The following is an 11,938-nucleotide window of genomic DNA, read 5'->3' as shown; positions in this document are numbered from 1 at the left end:
AAACGTTACATATTAAAATTAAATAGAAAAATGTGCGCTCAGGGGTTTGAGTTTAGGGATACGTTTTGATGCTTTTGTGCGCGTACAATTCATTTTGAATCAGGTGGACGATGACCATTGTAAATCATTACACATGATGAACTGGGACAGCGTATATATAAATATGTTTTAGATAAAAACGCATTTTTTTTCTGAGCTAGGTGTGCCACGTCCTAACGTGTAAACCACCTGAGGGAGGAGGCAGGTAGAGAGTCACGTGGTCGCACAGGTAGATGGGCTACAAAAAGGAGGGACGTTCAGCCATTTCTCCGTAATGGTGACTGAGGCGGTGTTTTAGCTCACCGACTACCGCGCGACGAAGCCTGGACCTGCGAGCCCACCTTCACCTGCAGCTGCCCGAAGGAAAGGTGTCTCATCGAGCTGAAGTTTCGGTGCCGTGTCGAGCTGCTTTCCCGGCGGTGTTGGTGCCCAGATGACGGCGCAAGTAGACTACCTGGCGGTGCTTTTCACCGCCACATCTGGGGCGAGCGGAGAGTTCCTGGGGTCCGACGAGAAGGAGCTCGTACAGTTGGTTTGGCAGCTGGTGGATGTAAAGAACAAAAAGGTAAAAAAAAATTAAAAGTAATTGATTAAAAAAAAAAAGAAAAAAAAAGATTATTCCTGTCCCGCTTATTATTACACGTTACTATTGTTATTCCGAAGCAGGAAATGTGCTTGTCAATAAAAGACAGAGCAGGTAGCTGAACATCAGTGGGAAACGTGAACAAAAGCTTTAAATAATTATATGAATAGTTACTGAAATGTTAATTAAAATAGCGAGTCAAATAGTTTTCCTCTTTATTTTTTTTCTTATAAAAAATTTGAATGAGTATAATCTACAAGGACAATGATGTGTTAGGTCAACAGGTCGCCTGTTTTTGCTGCTCTTCTGTGTTATGATTAACGAAGTAATAAAAATATTTTATGGCCATTGAACATTATTTGTTACTGCGCTGTTACCCTATTGGCACAAAGGCAGCGAGTTTCTATATAGGCCACTGTTTAAGACTGACGTGTTTTGTTTCTGTGAACCAGTTGGGCAGGCTGCATGAGCTCCTCATTAAGCCTGACCTCTCAGACTTGACAGAGGAAAAAGAGGAGGAGGATGTGGTGGAGGAAGGTGCTGAGGAGGAGAATGGATCCGGAGCAGATTGTGTCACAACAGCTGCAAGTCTTGAGGAAGCCTTAAACCAGGTAAAATGTATCTGAGCTCATCTGAAATCATATCACATTATAATACTATTAATACACAACTGGTCAAGTGGAAGGGGTAAGATTATGACACCTTTTTTATTTTATACGTCTGCTTTTTACAGTTTCATTTACAACTGACAAATGACGTGAATAGTGCGGGCGCAGGCACGTCGGTGTGTTTGTGTACAGATGGGCAGCTCCATATCCGCCAAGTGATTCACCCCGAGGCCGCAAGCAAGGTGAGTGAGCAGCTGGATGGGTGAATGCCTCCCAGCCAGGGTGGATATTCACTCACTACTACAGAAGTATTCAGTGCTCACACAACAGCAAAGGGATGTGCTGTGTCGGCATTTTGCTCCAGGTTCAAGTTGATGTTACAGTGGGAGTTGAGAGCTGGTGCTGCAAACCTGTCTAATGGCACATGCCTGTGCATGAAACAGAGACACACAGTGACGCTGATAAAATTATCCCACCTGTTGTACAACCATGTGAATTGCTACACAGACTACTCTACCGGCTTAAGCAAACAGCAATAAGAGATCAATAAAATGGCAGCTGTTTATGGCCCACATGTTCACATCCTTTCATTTGATTTCTTCCCTCTCCAGAACATCCTTGTGCCAGACTGCTTCTACTCTTTTTTCGACCTTCGGAAGGAGTTCAAGAAGAACTTTCCCATGTCTGACCTTAAAGCTTTGAATGCATACAACATGTCAGAGTGTACCCTTCAATGCATCACTTGTTTACATTTGTTATGCAGGTGACTTTGTATGTGTTATACTGTTGTATATGCTGTACTAATGCTTGATATGCAGTGTTTTTGATTTCTGTTGTGCACATTTCACCTGCTCTTATATTTCACATAAACGCACAGCACACATTAGCAATTTATAAGCCATGGGGTGTTGGCTACAAGACTACGAGTTTTGAAATGCAAATAGGAAAACAATGGCTGCACCTTAGCAAGTGCTCTGTGAAAGAGTGTGTGTTTAACCAACAGCGCAAACCCCACACACCCTCTGGAACAGTAAAACTAACACCTCATCTCATGGACAAAATAACCTTCTCATCTAACCGTGTATAGCAATACTTTTTTCACTGGCTCTTCTTATATTTTTGGTTATTCCTTGTTTGCGTTCCTTGACTTCATCCTCCTCAGCTCTTAGTATACCTGTTGATGTACCCCCCATGTTGGATCCCTCTGCAACTCCTGATCCATCAGCAACATTGCCAGCAGAGATAGCAGTACAGCAGGTCCAGACTATGGCAAGCATTGTCCTTGCTCTTCTTTCTGAGCCAACTTGTGAGTACATGAGACCTTGAGTGAAACACTACATTGAAATAGAGACATATTTTGTGTTGAGATTAAAATGATAAGCCTATTCAGAAAATTGATTTGCAGTTATGAAAACCCCAAGTTTGAATTATTATTTATGTAATTTTTTTTAGCAAAAGTTCAAAGTTGTCGATTGCTGACAATCCCCTTAAAAACATGTGTAGCATCAATAAAAAGCATAGCTCCCAAGATTTTACACAATAACAAAGGTGATTACAAATTAGTTTTATTTCTGTTCTCAACCGTGATTTTGAAAAGCCCTAATCTAATTTTGCCATTTTTCAGGTCTCATATTTTCCAACTCTGACAGAGTTAGTGAGAAGTTTGAGTCAGGAACTTGGTGAGTTATTTCACCCAAGATAAATTTCCTTTTTCTTACATTTTTTTTAACCTCACTTTGACCTCCACTAAATTAATGGGTGTGCGTGCATGCATGCGTGTTTGTGTGTGTGTATAGCAGTAAGATGGAGAAAGTGTGCGACAACATGGTGATCAGAGCCAGAGGGTTGCCCTGGCAGTCTTCTGACCAGGACATTGCTCGATTCTTCAGAGGACTCAACATTGCCAAGTATGTTGCTGGTTCATTTAAGTTGTACTTGTATACAATTTTTTTTTTATTGTTTAAATATGATTTTACACTACTCAGTATCATATATACTGATAGCTTCTACTGTGAGGCTTGCAAGTGAACACCATAATGCTGTATATGTTGTGTCGTTTAGAGGAGGGGTTGCCCTGTGTCTGAATGCTCAGGGGAGGAGGAACGGGGAAGCTCTTGTTCGTTTTGTGAGTGAAGAACACAGAGATTTGGCATTGCAGAGACACAAGCACCATATGGGCAACAGATACATAGAGGTAACCTGTCTAAAACAGCTTAGTTGTATAAATAAATGTAACAACTACCAAGGCTTAATTGATATTTAAACATTTCCTTTCATAAACCTGATGGCAATCTCCTTATGATTACTTCCATTTTCTTCTAATGTCAGGTTTACAAAGCAACAGGAGAGGACTTTCTGAAGATAGCTGGAGGTGAGGCATTAAAACCATACACATAATCCAGCCTGCTTTACCACCATTAACATGCGAGTATTGTAAAAGTCCCATTTATGATGTTTTTCTTTTAAACGAACAATTTAGATTTGGTCACAAAATACATTCCAGTAATACTATATTTAGTCAATACTGGACATCCATAAGATGATAATCTGTCCAGTTACGTCTAAGGAGTAGCACAAGTTTGAGTAGAGGGATATCACTATGACCAAACTATGTTTTTCTCAGGATTGTAAGGACTTTCTCAGTAATGCACAGGCTACCACTGAGTCATCTGACCTGTATGTTTTGAATCTGCTCTTTCCAGTAATTCAGCTTGCACGTAATACGTGCATGCCATCATAAAAATGGAAAGTCTGAACTGTCCCTCAAAATCATGAAGAGATAAAAAGTTGTGTTAGGATTACTCCCCATTAATTACAAAATTAGAGGCCAAGGGCTTAAAACCAGCTATTGAACTCTACTGTGGGATAATTGGTGTTTATTTACTTGTGGTATAGTAAGAGTGTTTCTGTGTCAGGTACCTCCAATGAAGCAGCAATGTTTCTGTCCCGTGAGGACCAGATCATCGTCAGGATGCGAGGTCTTCCTTTCACCGCTACCCACGAGCAGGTGCTCTCCTTCTTCTCTCCTGAAGATGGTCTTAAAGAGACGTGTCCAGTCAGTGGAGGGAAAGATGGGATCCTATTTGTGCACTATCCAGATGGGCGTCCCACTGGTGATGCCTTTGTTTTATTTGCCTGCGAGGAACACGCCCAGTGTGCTCTTAGGAAACACAAGGAGATCCTGGGGAGAAGATATATTGAGCTATTTAAGAGCACAGCAGCAGAAGTCCAACAGGTATGTTTGGATCTCGTCTGGATATAGGTGTGCTTCTTTGTACAGTGTGTGCCTTTGCATCATTTTTGTCTAAAATGGTTTCTGTATTTGCTGCTTATCTCATTTGTTCTCTTTGGACAAATAGAAGGGTTTTAAAGGGGTTTGGTGTCTGTGTGCACAGCAGAGAGTGACAATGTGTGGGTCACTTGTAGGAATTATTGGAGTTGGGATTAAGGGAGGAGACCTGCATCAAGAAGGACTGGCTTAATGTGTGTTTTTCCCTAATACATAAGTGTAAACAAGTGCCTTAAATGCAGATTTTTTTTTTCTTTTTCTTTTTCTTCGTCTTTTTTCTTTGCCTCTTTTCTTTCTTTCACTATGCACTGACACCTCTCTGGTCAGATGTCCACATATGGACAAATTTTCTTATCACACGGACTGAAGGATACACCCACATATATATCTCTGCTGAGGCTTTTCTTCCTGCTTTTATATGCCATAGTCTTAGTAGGTTTATTAGTCCTCTCCAGAAATGCAAACATGCTGGTGTCCTGCTGGCAATGAGCCAGCTCCGGTCTGATACTGTGTTTAAGCACAACGTGAATTTGTCATTGTTGTACCCCGGATGTGTGTTTTAAAAGGTAGCTTATATGTGCTTTTTTTTTTCCCCCTATCATGGATCAGTATAAGTGTATCAGTTAGTGTTTCTGAGCAAACAGAGAAACTCTTTTGACAGTCTTTCCCCTAGGCAAAGCACATAATTTCAAACTATTTGTTTTAGGTGTTAAACCGGTACTCATCGGCCCCTCTAATCCCTGTGGCCCCTGCCCCCTTGGTATCCGTACTGCCTGCCATGTCACTCCTTCCTCCGCCCGGTGGTTTAAGGGACTGCCTCAGACTGAGAGGGCTGCCTTACGCTGCCACAATAGAGGATATCCTTACCTTCCTGGGCGAGTTTGCACATGATATCAGACCACATGGTGTGCACATGGTCCTCAACCAGCAGGTACATGTAATAACTGCACTAACATGCCCATAGACTAACATGCTTTCTGACACTTTGTTGGAGTAATTTTTCACTATGCCCATTTACAGGGCCGTCCATCAGGTGACTGCTTCATCCAGATGGCCTCAGCAGAGCGCGCACTTCAGGCCTCCCAGCGCCTCCACAAGCATGTGATGTCTGGCCTGCGCGGCGCAAATAGCCGCTACGTGGAGGTGTTCCCATGCAGTGCTGAGGAGATGGGCCTGGTGCTGATGGGAGGCTCGCTCTCACACACACATACACACACACATATCCGGAGCAGGAGTGGGACAGGGCTCAGCCCGCCGCCATGTAAGTCCAGACGTAAGTGCTGCTGGGAGCTGGGGGTGCTTCGGGACTGCAGGGTAGGTGGGCTCCTGCCATGGGGGCAGGGTTGCTGGGTTTTCTCCAATCTAGTACTGTGGGAAAATGAGGACACTGGGTGTAACTAGAAGGATTCAAAACTATGTGTGAGAGTGTGCGTCAGCGTGTTTGTGAGAGTGTGGTACCTCTTCGTAATTTAGTGATTAAATTATCCATCTGCATGCTTTGAGAAACCTCATGGGTAACAGTTTATTCCACACTTTCAATTTTCACTGGTGTTCGCAGATTCTGATTTAATCTTGTAGTTCATTTCTTCAACAGCATGTTTGTAACTCATCCTCAATTTTGCCCCCATACCACCGCTTGAGTAATTCATAAAGATCTGAAAGGTTTGGAAAAGTGTAAGCAAGACAGTTTCAGGATCATCCAGCCTAAATTATGGCATCATGGCTTACGACTCTCCAGTCTTATCAGATGGTAGTGGTGGTAGTGGGACTTCGCCTGAGTAGAGTTGGCGCACCTCAGGTCTGTGCGTTTCTCCTGTGCTTGTCCAATCAGAGGCTGTGGGAGAGGTGGGCAGAGCTGAATGCTGGTGCATAGATGTGCTTTGTGTCTGTAGTACTTCACTTTAAATGTCCACTAGTGCAGTCCTAGTTTACAAAACAAGATACGGTCAAAATATAGTCTGACTTATTTGAATTGTGTGGAAGAAAAATGTTATGCATACAAGCGAAAAAGGATAAACATGAGTTTTCTGAAATACACATTGCACAGGAAAACCCCATGACAACAAACTGACCATGGCCAAAAAGATATTTATGAAGAAAGGGGAAAGTGTATAGGTGGCAAAATCAAAAACTAATCCCTTAAATTGCATTTATTATATTTTCTAAATTGGGTAATGGGCCGTATATACTTCAGAAAGATATGTTTGATATTTAGCACGAACATACATATGTTAATGTGCGTGCCAGGTGCTGAATAATAATAATGACAATGCTCAATTTGTACAAGTTGGCATGAGCATCTTGCACTGAATGAAACACTGACCACCATTTTGATTCTGCGTTCTGCTTCTGCTGCATGTCAAAGCCTAAGTCTCGCCCTGTTGTCTTTTCTCCAGGTTTATCACCGCCATCCTACTCCTTCACTCCTGCACCACACGTCTTACCTACAGAGGCTGCTGCTGCTCTCTACCCTCCCATTGGTCAGGTGTTATTGGCCCCTCGCCCTCTGCCACCAGGACATGCCTACTACCCTAACACGGCTCAGCTATACATGAACTACACAGCCTACTACCCCAGGTAAGACGTGAACACCCCCAAAGTGTTTAATTCTTTTTTTCTCATTAGCAGAGTGATGTGATGTGATTATTTGACAAATAAATGTACTAGTTCGAGGAAGCTTCATTTTGTCCAAAACATCATACAATTTGTCTGACGTATGAAATTATGTGTAGTAATACACATTCAACATAAAATGAATCACTCTTTAACCAATACAAATAGATTTAAGAGCCTACAGATTTTCCTGCCCTAAACTGAGACTGCGACAGTGTTTACTCACAGATTGTACTGAAGGTGCCGAGTAAGCAAACAAAGCAGACGAAACAAGTATTGTTCAATGTTTGATTTTTATTAGCCTGCTGTTGCTGTTGCTGTTTGCGTGGATATTGTTTTTGCTGTCTTGAAGTACAGAAGTGCAGGAAAACTTTTCAAGATACATTGACTGGAATCTATTAACATGAGTTTTTATTATTTTATTATTTTGGGTGTTTTTTTGGATTTCATTGCTGCTTTTGGATGTTAAACATTGGATAGGAAATATAGTGTAGTTTAGCGAGATTTGTTTGCATTTTTTTAATTCATCCAAAATAGATTTTCGGATGAGGTTGGATAAGAGGAACAGATTGCCTGTGGATTAAAATGCATCTTTCCAAGGAGAGACAGGAACAAGGGTAGTTAATAACTGAACTCTCTGGTATCAGAACTTGGTAAACACCAGTGACCTCTGTTTCGACCTTGTCCTCTGTCCTTGGGGGAAAAAAAAAAAAAAGGCCATTAAAGGACAACACTCTTAAGTTTGAGATTTGCCTGATCTTTGCTTGCTCAGAAAGGCGCCATCGCCAACACAATGATATTGTTGCTTTTTAGAAATTTTTCAACACAGCAATCTGATTATCTGTCTTTTCTTTCTCTAGTCCACCTGGCTCTCCTACCACTGTAGGTTTCTTCCCCTCTCCACCCTCCCTCTCCTCCCAAGGGGGGTTGGTGCGCATGCCAGGTTTGACCTACAACAGCAACGGAGTCAAAGACCTCATTAATGCAGTGCAGGGATACCAGGTAAGAGACAGTTCTCGACAAGCAATGCACGTACCTTAGCTAACTACTCGCTAATCCAGTTCCTGTACATGCAGATGGGCCATACATGGACAGTTAACATGCACATGCACTGTAAGATCCACGTGTCGCATTCAAATCTCCTTCTATTGTGGGTGTATATTGTCAGGCATCCACTGCGTTTGCCCAGAGGCTATCAAACTAGTTTATCCTGTATACTCTCCCTGTTCTGTCACTCATGAACTGTTGCTTGCTTAGACTTGAATTGGAGGAACTCAAACCTCATTTAAACTTGGAAGAGCAGAATCCCAGTCATATGAGTAATGAGTGGGTTTGTAAAGTTTATACTAAATAAAGAGACAAAACTGGGCTGTCCTTTTTTTATTATTATTAAGATAAATTGTCCTTTCACATCAGTGATGGATTTTCAGGCCCATGTGGTTTTTAGGTTAGTTTATATAGTCACTTGTATCTCAGCCCCATGTCTCTGTCCTTCCTACTGGTTCCTCACACCACAGTACGCCCCAGAGGATGGTCTTTTGCACACCCATGGGCCTATGCACGCTCATGATCCGACCAGGACATTGCTTATGCAGCCCAAAGAATGGGTGTGTATTTAAGGTGTCTGAGACAGGTGGCAGGTAAGGATTGGCTGAGGGTTCAGTGAAGGGGGTTTTAGTTCAGACAATGATTGTAGCTATGGCTTGGGTCTTGACTGGTCTCCGTGGGTTACAGGGCTTGACATAGCACTGATAATTTTTTTTTTTTTTTATGTTAAGAGATTTTTCCTCTAACTGCACACTAACAGCGATGGCTGACAGAGTTAAGTGGTTAGAGGAATTTTCTTGGATTTAGTTCATGGGTTTTGTTTATAATCACTTTGACGGGATGCTGTTCTGACTGACGAGAAGATCTTTTCATACAGTTACCCCAATCTCAAGGTATCTTTTGTGGGATACAGCTATAGCTAAGTGTCAGTTGACCTTTCACTAAACCTTGCCTTATACAGTGTTTGTCCAGTCATAGCTTAGCATGAAAAGACATAGGACACAAGTCAAGCTTTATATTCTGTCTATATATCAAAACCATGTGAAATTGGCCCTAATAAATGCCTTGCTGATCTCATGAGTTTTGATGATTGCGTTTGTATTTAAATACCTTTTTATTAAGAACAAAAACACAAAAGCAAAATTATAAGAAAAGAATTTAACTGGAATTGTTAAAAATAACTATTACTACTAGTACTACTAGGTAATCAAGGCTTACTTTTAAAAAGATAAGTATTTGCCAAAATCATTTTTATTTCTTTGTCTTCAAAATCTTTTTAACTTTTGAACCAACTTAGCTTTGGCATTAGCAATAGCTAGCACAGTCTATCCAGGGCTAATGGTCTTTGCCATCAACAGTAGTCTTTTTATCTGCAGTTAGTGGCATTAAATGGGATTCCTGAGCTTGTCCGCTGATGAGTGAAATGCAATGCCCAAGAATTTTAGTTGTAAACTGCAGAAGTCTTTCAAGGGTTATAGCCACTGAGCAGTGTGGCTTAGTGAATGGTCAATTAGTGGTGCTGTCGTTTAAAGTACAATACTTAATTATAGGTTTAGCCTTCAAGCGGTGAAGTAGGTGATGGGTAGCATCTGGTGCTGGTATATGGGCTCCGTCTTTGTCTACGTTGGGATAATGTTCTTTTGTGTCTCTCTCTTGGTGCTCTCCTCCCCCTTCCTTACCTCCAAACTCTCTCTCCTGTCCCTCTCTAGAGTCCTGCAGAGTCTGTGTCTCTCCTGAGCAGCAGTCTGATTGGTCAGTCCAGCGGAGGTGATGCTCCTCATATGTCCCTCCCTGCACTCATCACCAAGGGGGCAGGACAGTATCTAGACCTGTCCCTTCTGTAGGGTCACACACACTATACAAAGGTCACGTGACACTGACTCATATTGTATTGTTAGTTTTTTTTTTTTTTTTTTTTTAAATCTAGTCTTTTAGATGTGTTATTTATATTATAAGAGCAGAAATTTATGTATTTTATACCAAAATCATTGTGGCCTTAGCCAAAAATAGCAGTTTTGTCTTACATTGCACATTGTGTATTTTAAAAGCTTTATAGAGATTTTTTTTAACCTGTTATGATTTTATTACAACTTTGATATATTTTCGAGCTAAACTAGAGAAGAATGACCTAGTAGCAACTGAGCTAAATCTTTCTTTGAGCTTTCCTGTGAAGAATGAAAGTGTGTGTAAGTGTGAAAAAGATGAGAATGATTACTATGCATGGCTGTGTTGATAAGTTTTAATACTTAATCTGTTTATGCAATACATTTTGTGTTTATATACATTTTATACAGTACATAGTGATTGTACTGGAAGCTTTAGTGCATGAAGAAGTTAGTAGTAAAACTTAAAGATGTTTACATTATGCCAAATATCAATGCACTGCTAATCAATAAGACTATTAATGAATATTATAGCAGTATCTTTCAAAGAAGAGACAAATGACAAAAGACAATATGTTACACTGTGAGGTTGTCAAATAAAATGATCCTGACACCAGACTTCGCTTACAAAAATGTGACATCTTACACTTCACTGGCCCCTTCCTTTTGTATTTACGGCACCCTATATGGGTCTGTCTCTGTGTTGTTTAATCCCAATGTTGTCTTGCATTTTGTTTTGAAGTCAGACCTGAACAGACGACAGACCCGGTTCTAGTAACCTAACTACTGTATCGCATTCATCAGTAAATTGCGTTACAAGCTGTCACCATACTGAGTGAATATCGGGAGCAAGTGTTGATTTCTGACAGATTTTATTACATAATTTACTCAAGACCACAAAGATTCATCCCTTTTGCCATTCCTCCTTTTTAACTAAATCCTCTGGCGAGTAGATGGAAAGCTGAGAGGGACATCTCTGATATGTATCTTGTGGATTTAATTGCCATTTGCAGCCTGAAAATTTGCTGTTCAGGCTGCTGTTCAGACTTTAAACTCCAGCTCAGGATGTCCTGCTGCAGCCATGCTGATAATTATGTAATAAACATAACGTGAAGTTTGCCAGTCTCCAGTTGTTTAATTCTACAATTCTACAATGCTGTTTCCTTTCACTTTACAGTGTGTCATTGATCTGGCTGTTCTTTAGGGGTGTGTGTGAAGTGCAGCAACACAAACACACAGGTGGAGTCGGTGATGAGACAATATGGCTCAAGGCAAAACTGGGGGATCTCACCCTGTCGTCAGTGATTACCGCTGTGTTTCCCACATTCACACACATACTGTGGCAAAGAAATTATCGTCACTCAGACACACTAAACACATTATGTGATGGTCTTTTTTTCACAGGGTGGAAAAGTGGAACATAGCGAGCATAAGAAGGGGAAAGAGAGAAGGAAGAGAGACAAAACCATGTCAGGCCCCCTCAGGGCAGATTTTGGCATTGTGTAATACAATCTTGTGCACCCCACCCAACTTGATCCCTTTTAAACACAGTCACTCATTCTCACTCACAAAAACACACGGTCTAGAGCAGCATGGCAACACCGTTGGTACCTGTGTAACAAAGGCCAAAATACCAAAATTTTATTGTCCTTTTACCACACTTCCATTGATTTTGGAGAGATTATGTAAATGTTCATCTTGTAATAAGTGCAATCATTTTAGCATCGCTTAAAGTATTTGTTTCATTTAAGATTACAATTTGCATAAAAGAGTTGGAGTGAGTGGTTATAGAGTTTGAGACTGAAAGAATAATTGTTTCTTTCTTGATTATGTGTGAGCAAAAAAAAAAAACAAAACAAAACTGGGGGAGGTGTGA

At 41.1% G+C, this 11,938-nt stretch overlaps 1 protein-coding gene across 5 annotated transcripts; it reads left to right on the top strand.

Annotated features, from left to right (window-relative positions):
• The first annotated feature begins 286 nt into the window (after window positions 1-286).
• esrp1 (epithelial splicing regulatory protein 1) lies at window positions 287-11,187 on the top strand. 5 transcript variants are annotated; one of them, XM_029504262.1, is made up of 16 exons: window positions 287-604; window positions 1,075-1,233; window positions 1,356-1,472; window positions 1,842-1,953; window positions 2,393-2,536; window positions 2,855-2,909; window positions 3,027-3,137; window positions 3,292-3,424; window positions 3,559-3,601; window positions 4,146-4,465; window positions 5,226-5,450; window positions 5,540-5,780; window positions 6,916-7,096; window positions 7,993-8,134; window positions 8,650-8,739; window positions 9,889-11,187. In XM_029504262.1, exons 1-16 carry the CDS (start codon window positions 473-475, stop codon window positions 10,021-10,023), a joined length of 2,340 nt encoding a protein of 779 aa, XP_029360122.1. In that variant the 5' UTR covers window positions 287-472; the 3' UTR covers window positions 10,024-11,187. The 5 variants fall into 5 exon arrangements, with proteins under 5 accessions (XP_029360122.1, XP_029360121.1, XP_029360124.1 ...); XM_029504261.1 differs by having other exon boundaries at window positions 5,540-5,792; XM_029504264.1 differs by having other exon boundaries at window positions 5,540-5,792; window positions 8,650-8,772; window positions 9,889-10,025.
• The last annotated feature ends 751 nt before the right edge of the window (window positions 11,188-11,938 follow it).

Source organism: Echeneis naucrates, chromosome 6, assembly GCF_900963305.1.
Source record: "Echeneis naucrates chromosome 6, fEcheNa1.1, whole genome shotgun sequence".
Lineage (NCBI taxonomy): Eukaryota > Metazoa > Chordata > Actinopteri > Carangiformes > Echeneidae > Echeneis > Echeneis naucrates.
The sequence above is the reverse complement of the archived record's forward strand: the minus strand, read 5'-3'. Positions and strand labels throughout refer to the sequence as shown.

What these genes read in the sequence shown, in the direction of transcription:
- esrp1 (XM_029504261.1), top strand. Translation starts at nt 473, where the DNA reads ATGACGGCGCAAGTAGACTACCTGGCGGTGCTTTTCACCGCCACATCT. An exon ending in CTTTCTGAAGATAGCTGGAG is followed by an intron (nt 3,602 to 4,145) that starts GTGAGGCATTAA and finishes TTTCTGTGTCAG; the next exon opens with GTACCTCCAATGAAGCAGCA. An exon ending in ATGCAGTGCAGGGATACCAG is followed by an intron (nt 8,135 to 8,649) that starts GTAAGAGACAGT and finishes CTCACACCACAG; the next exon opens with TACGCCCCAGAGGATGGTCT.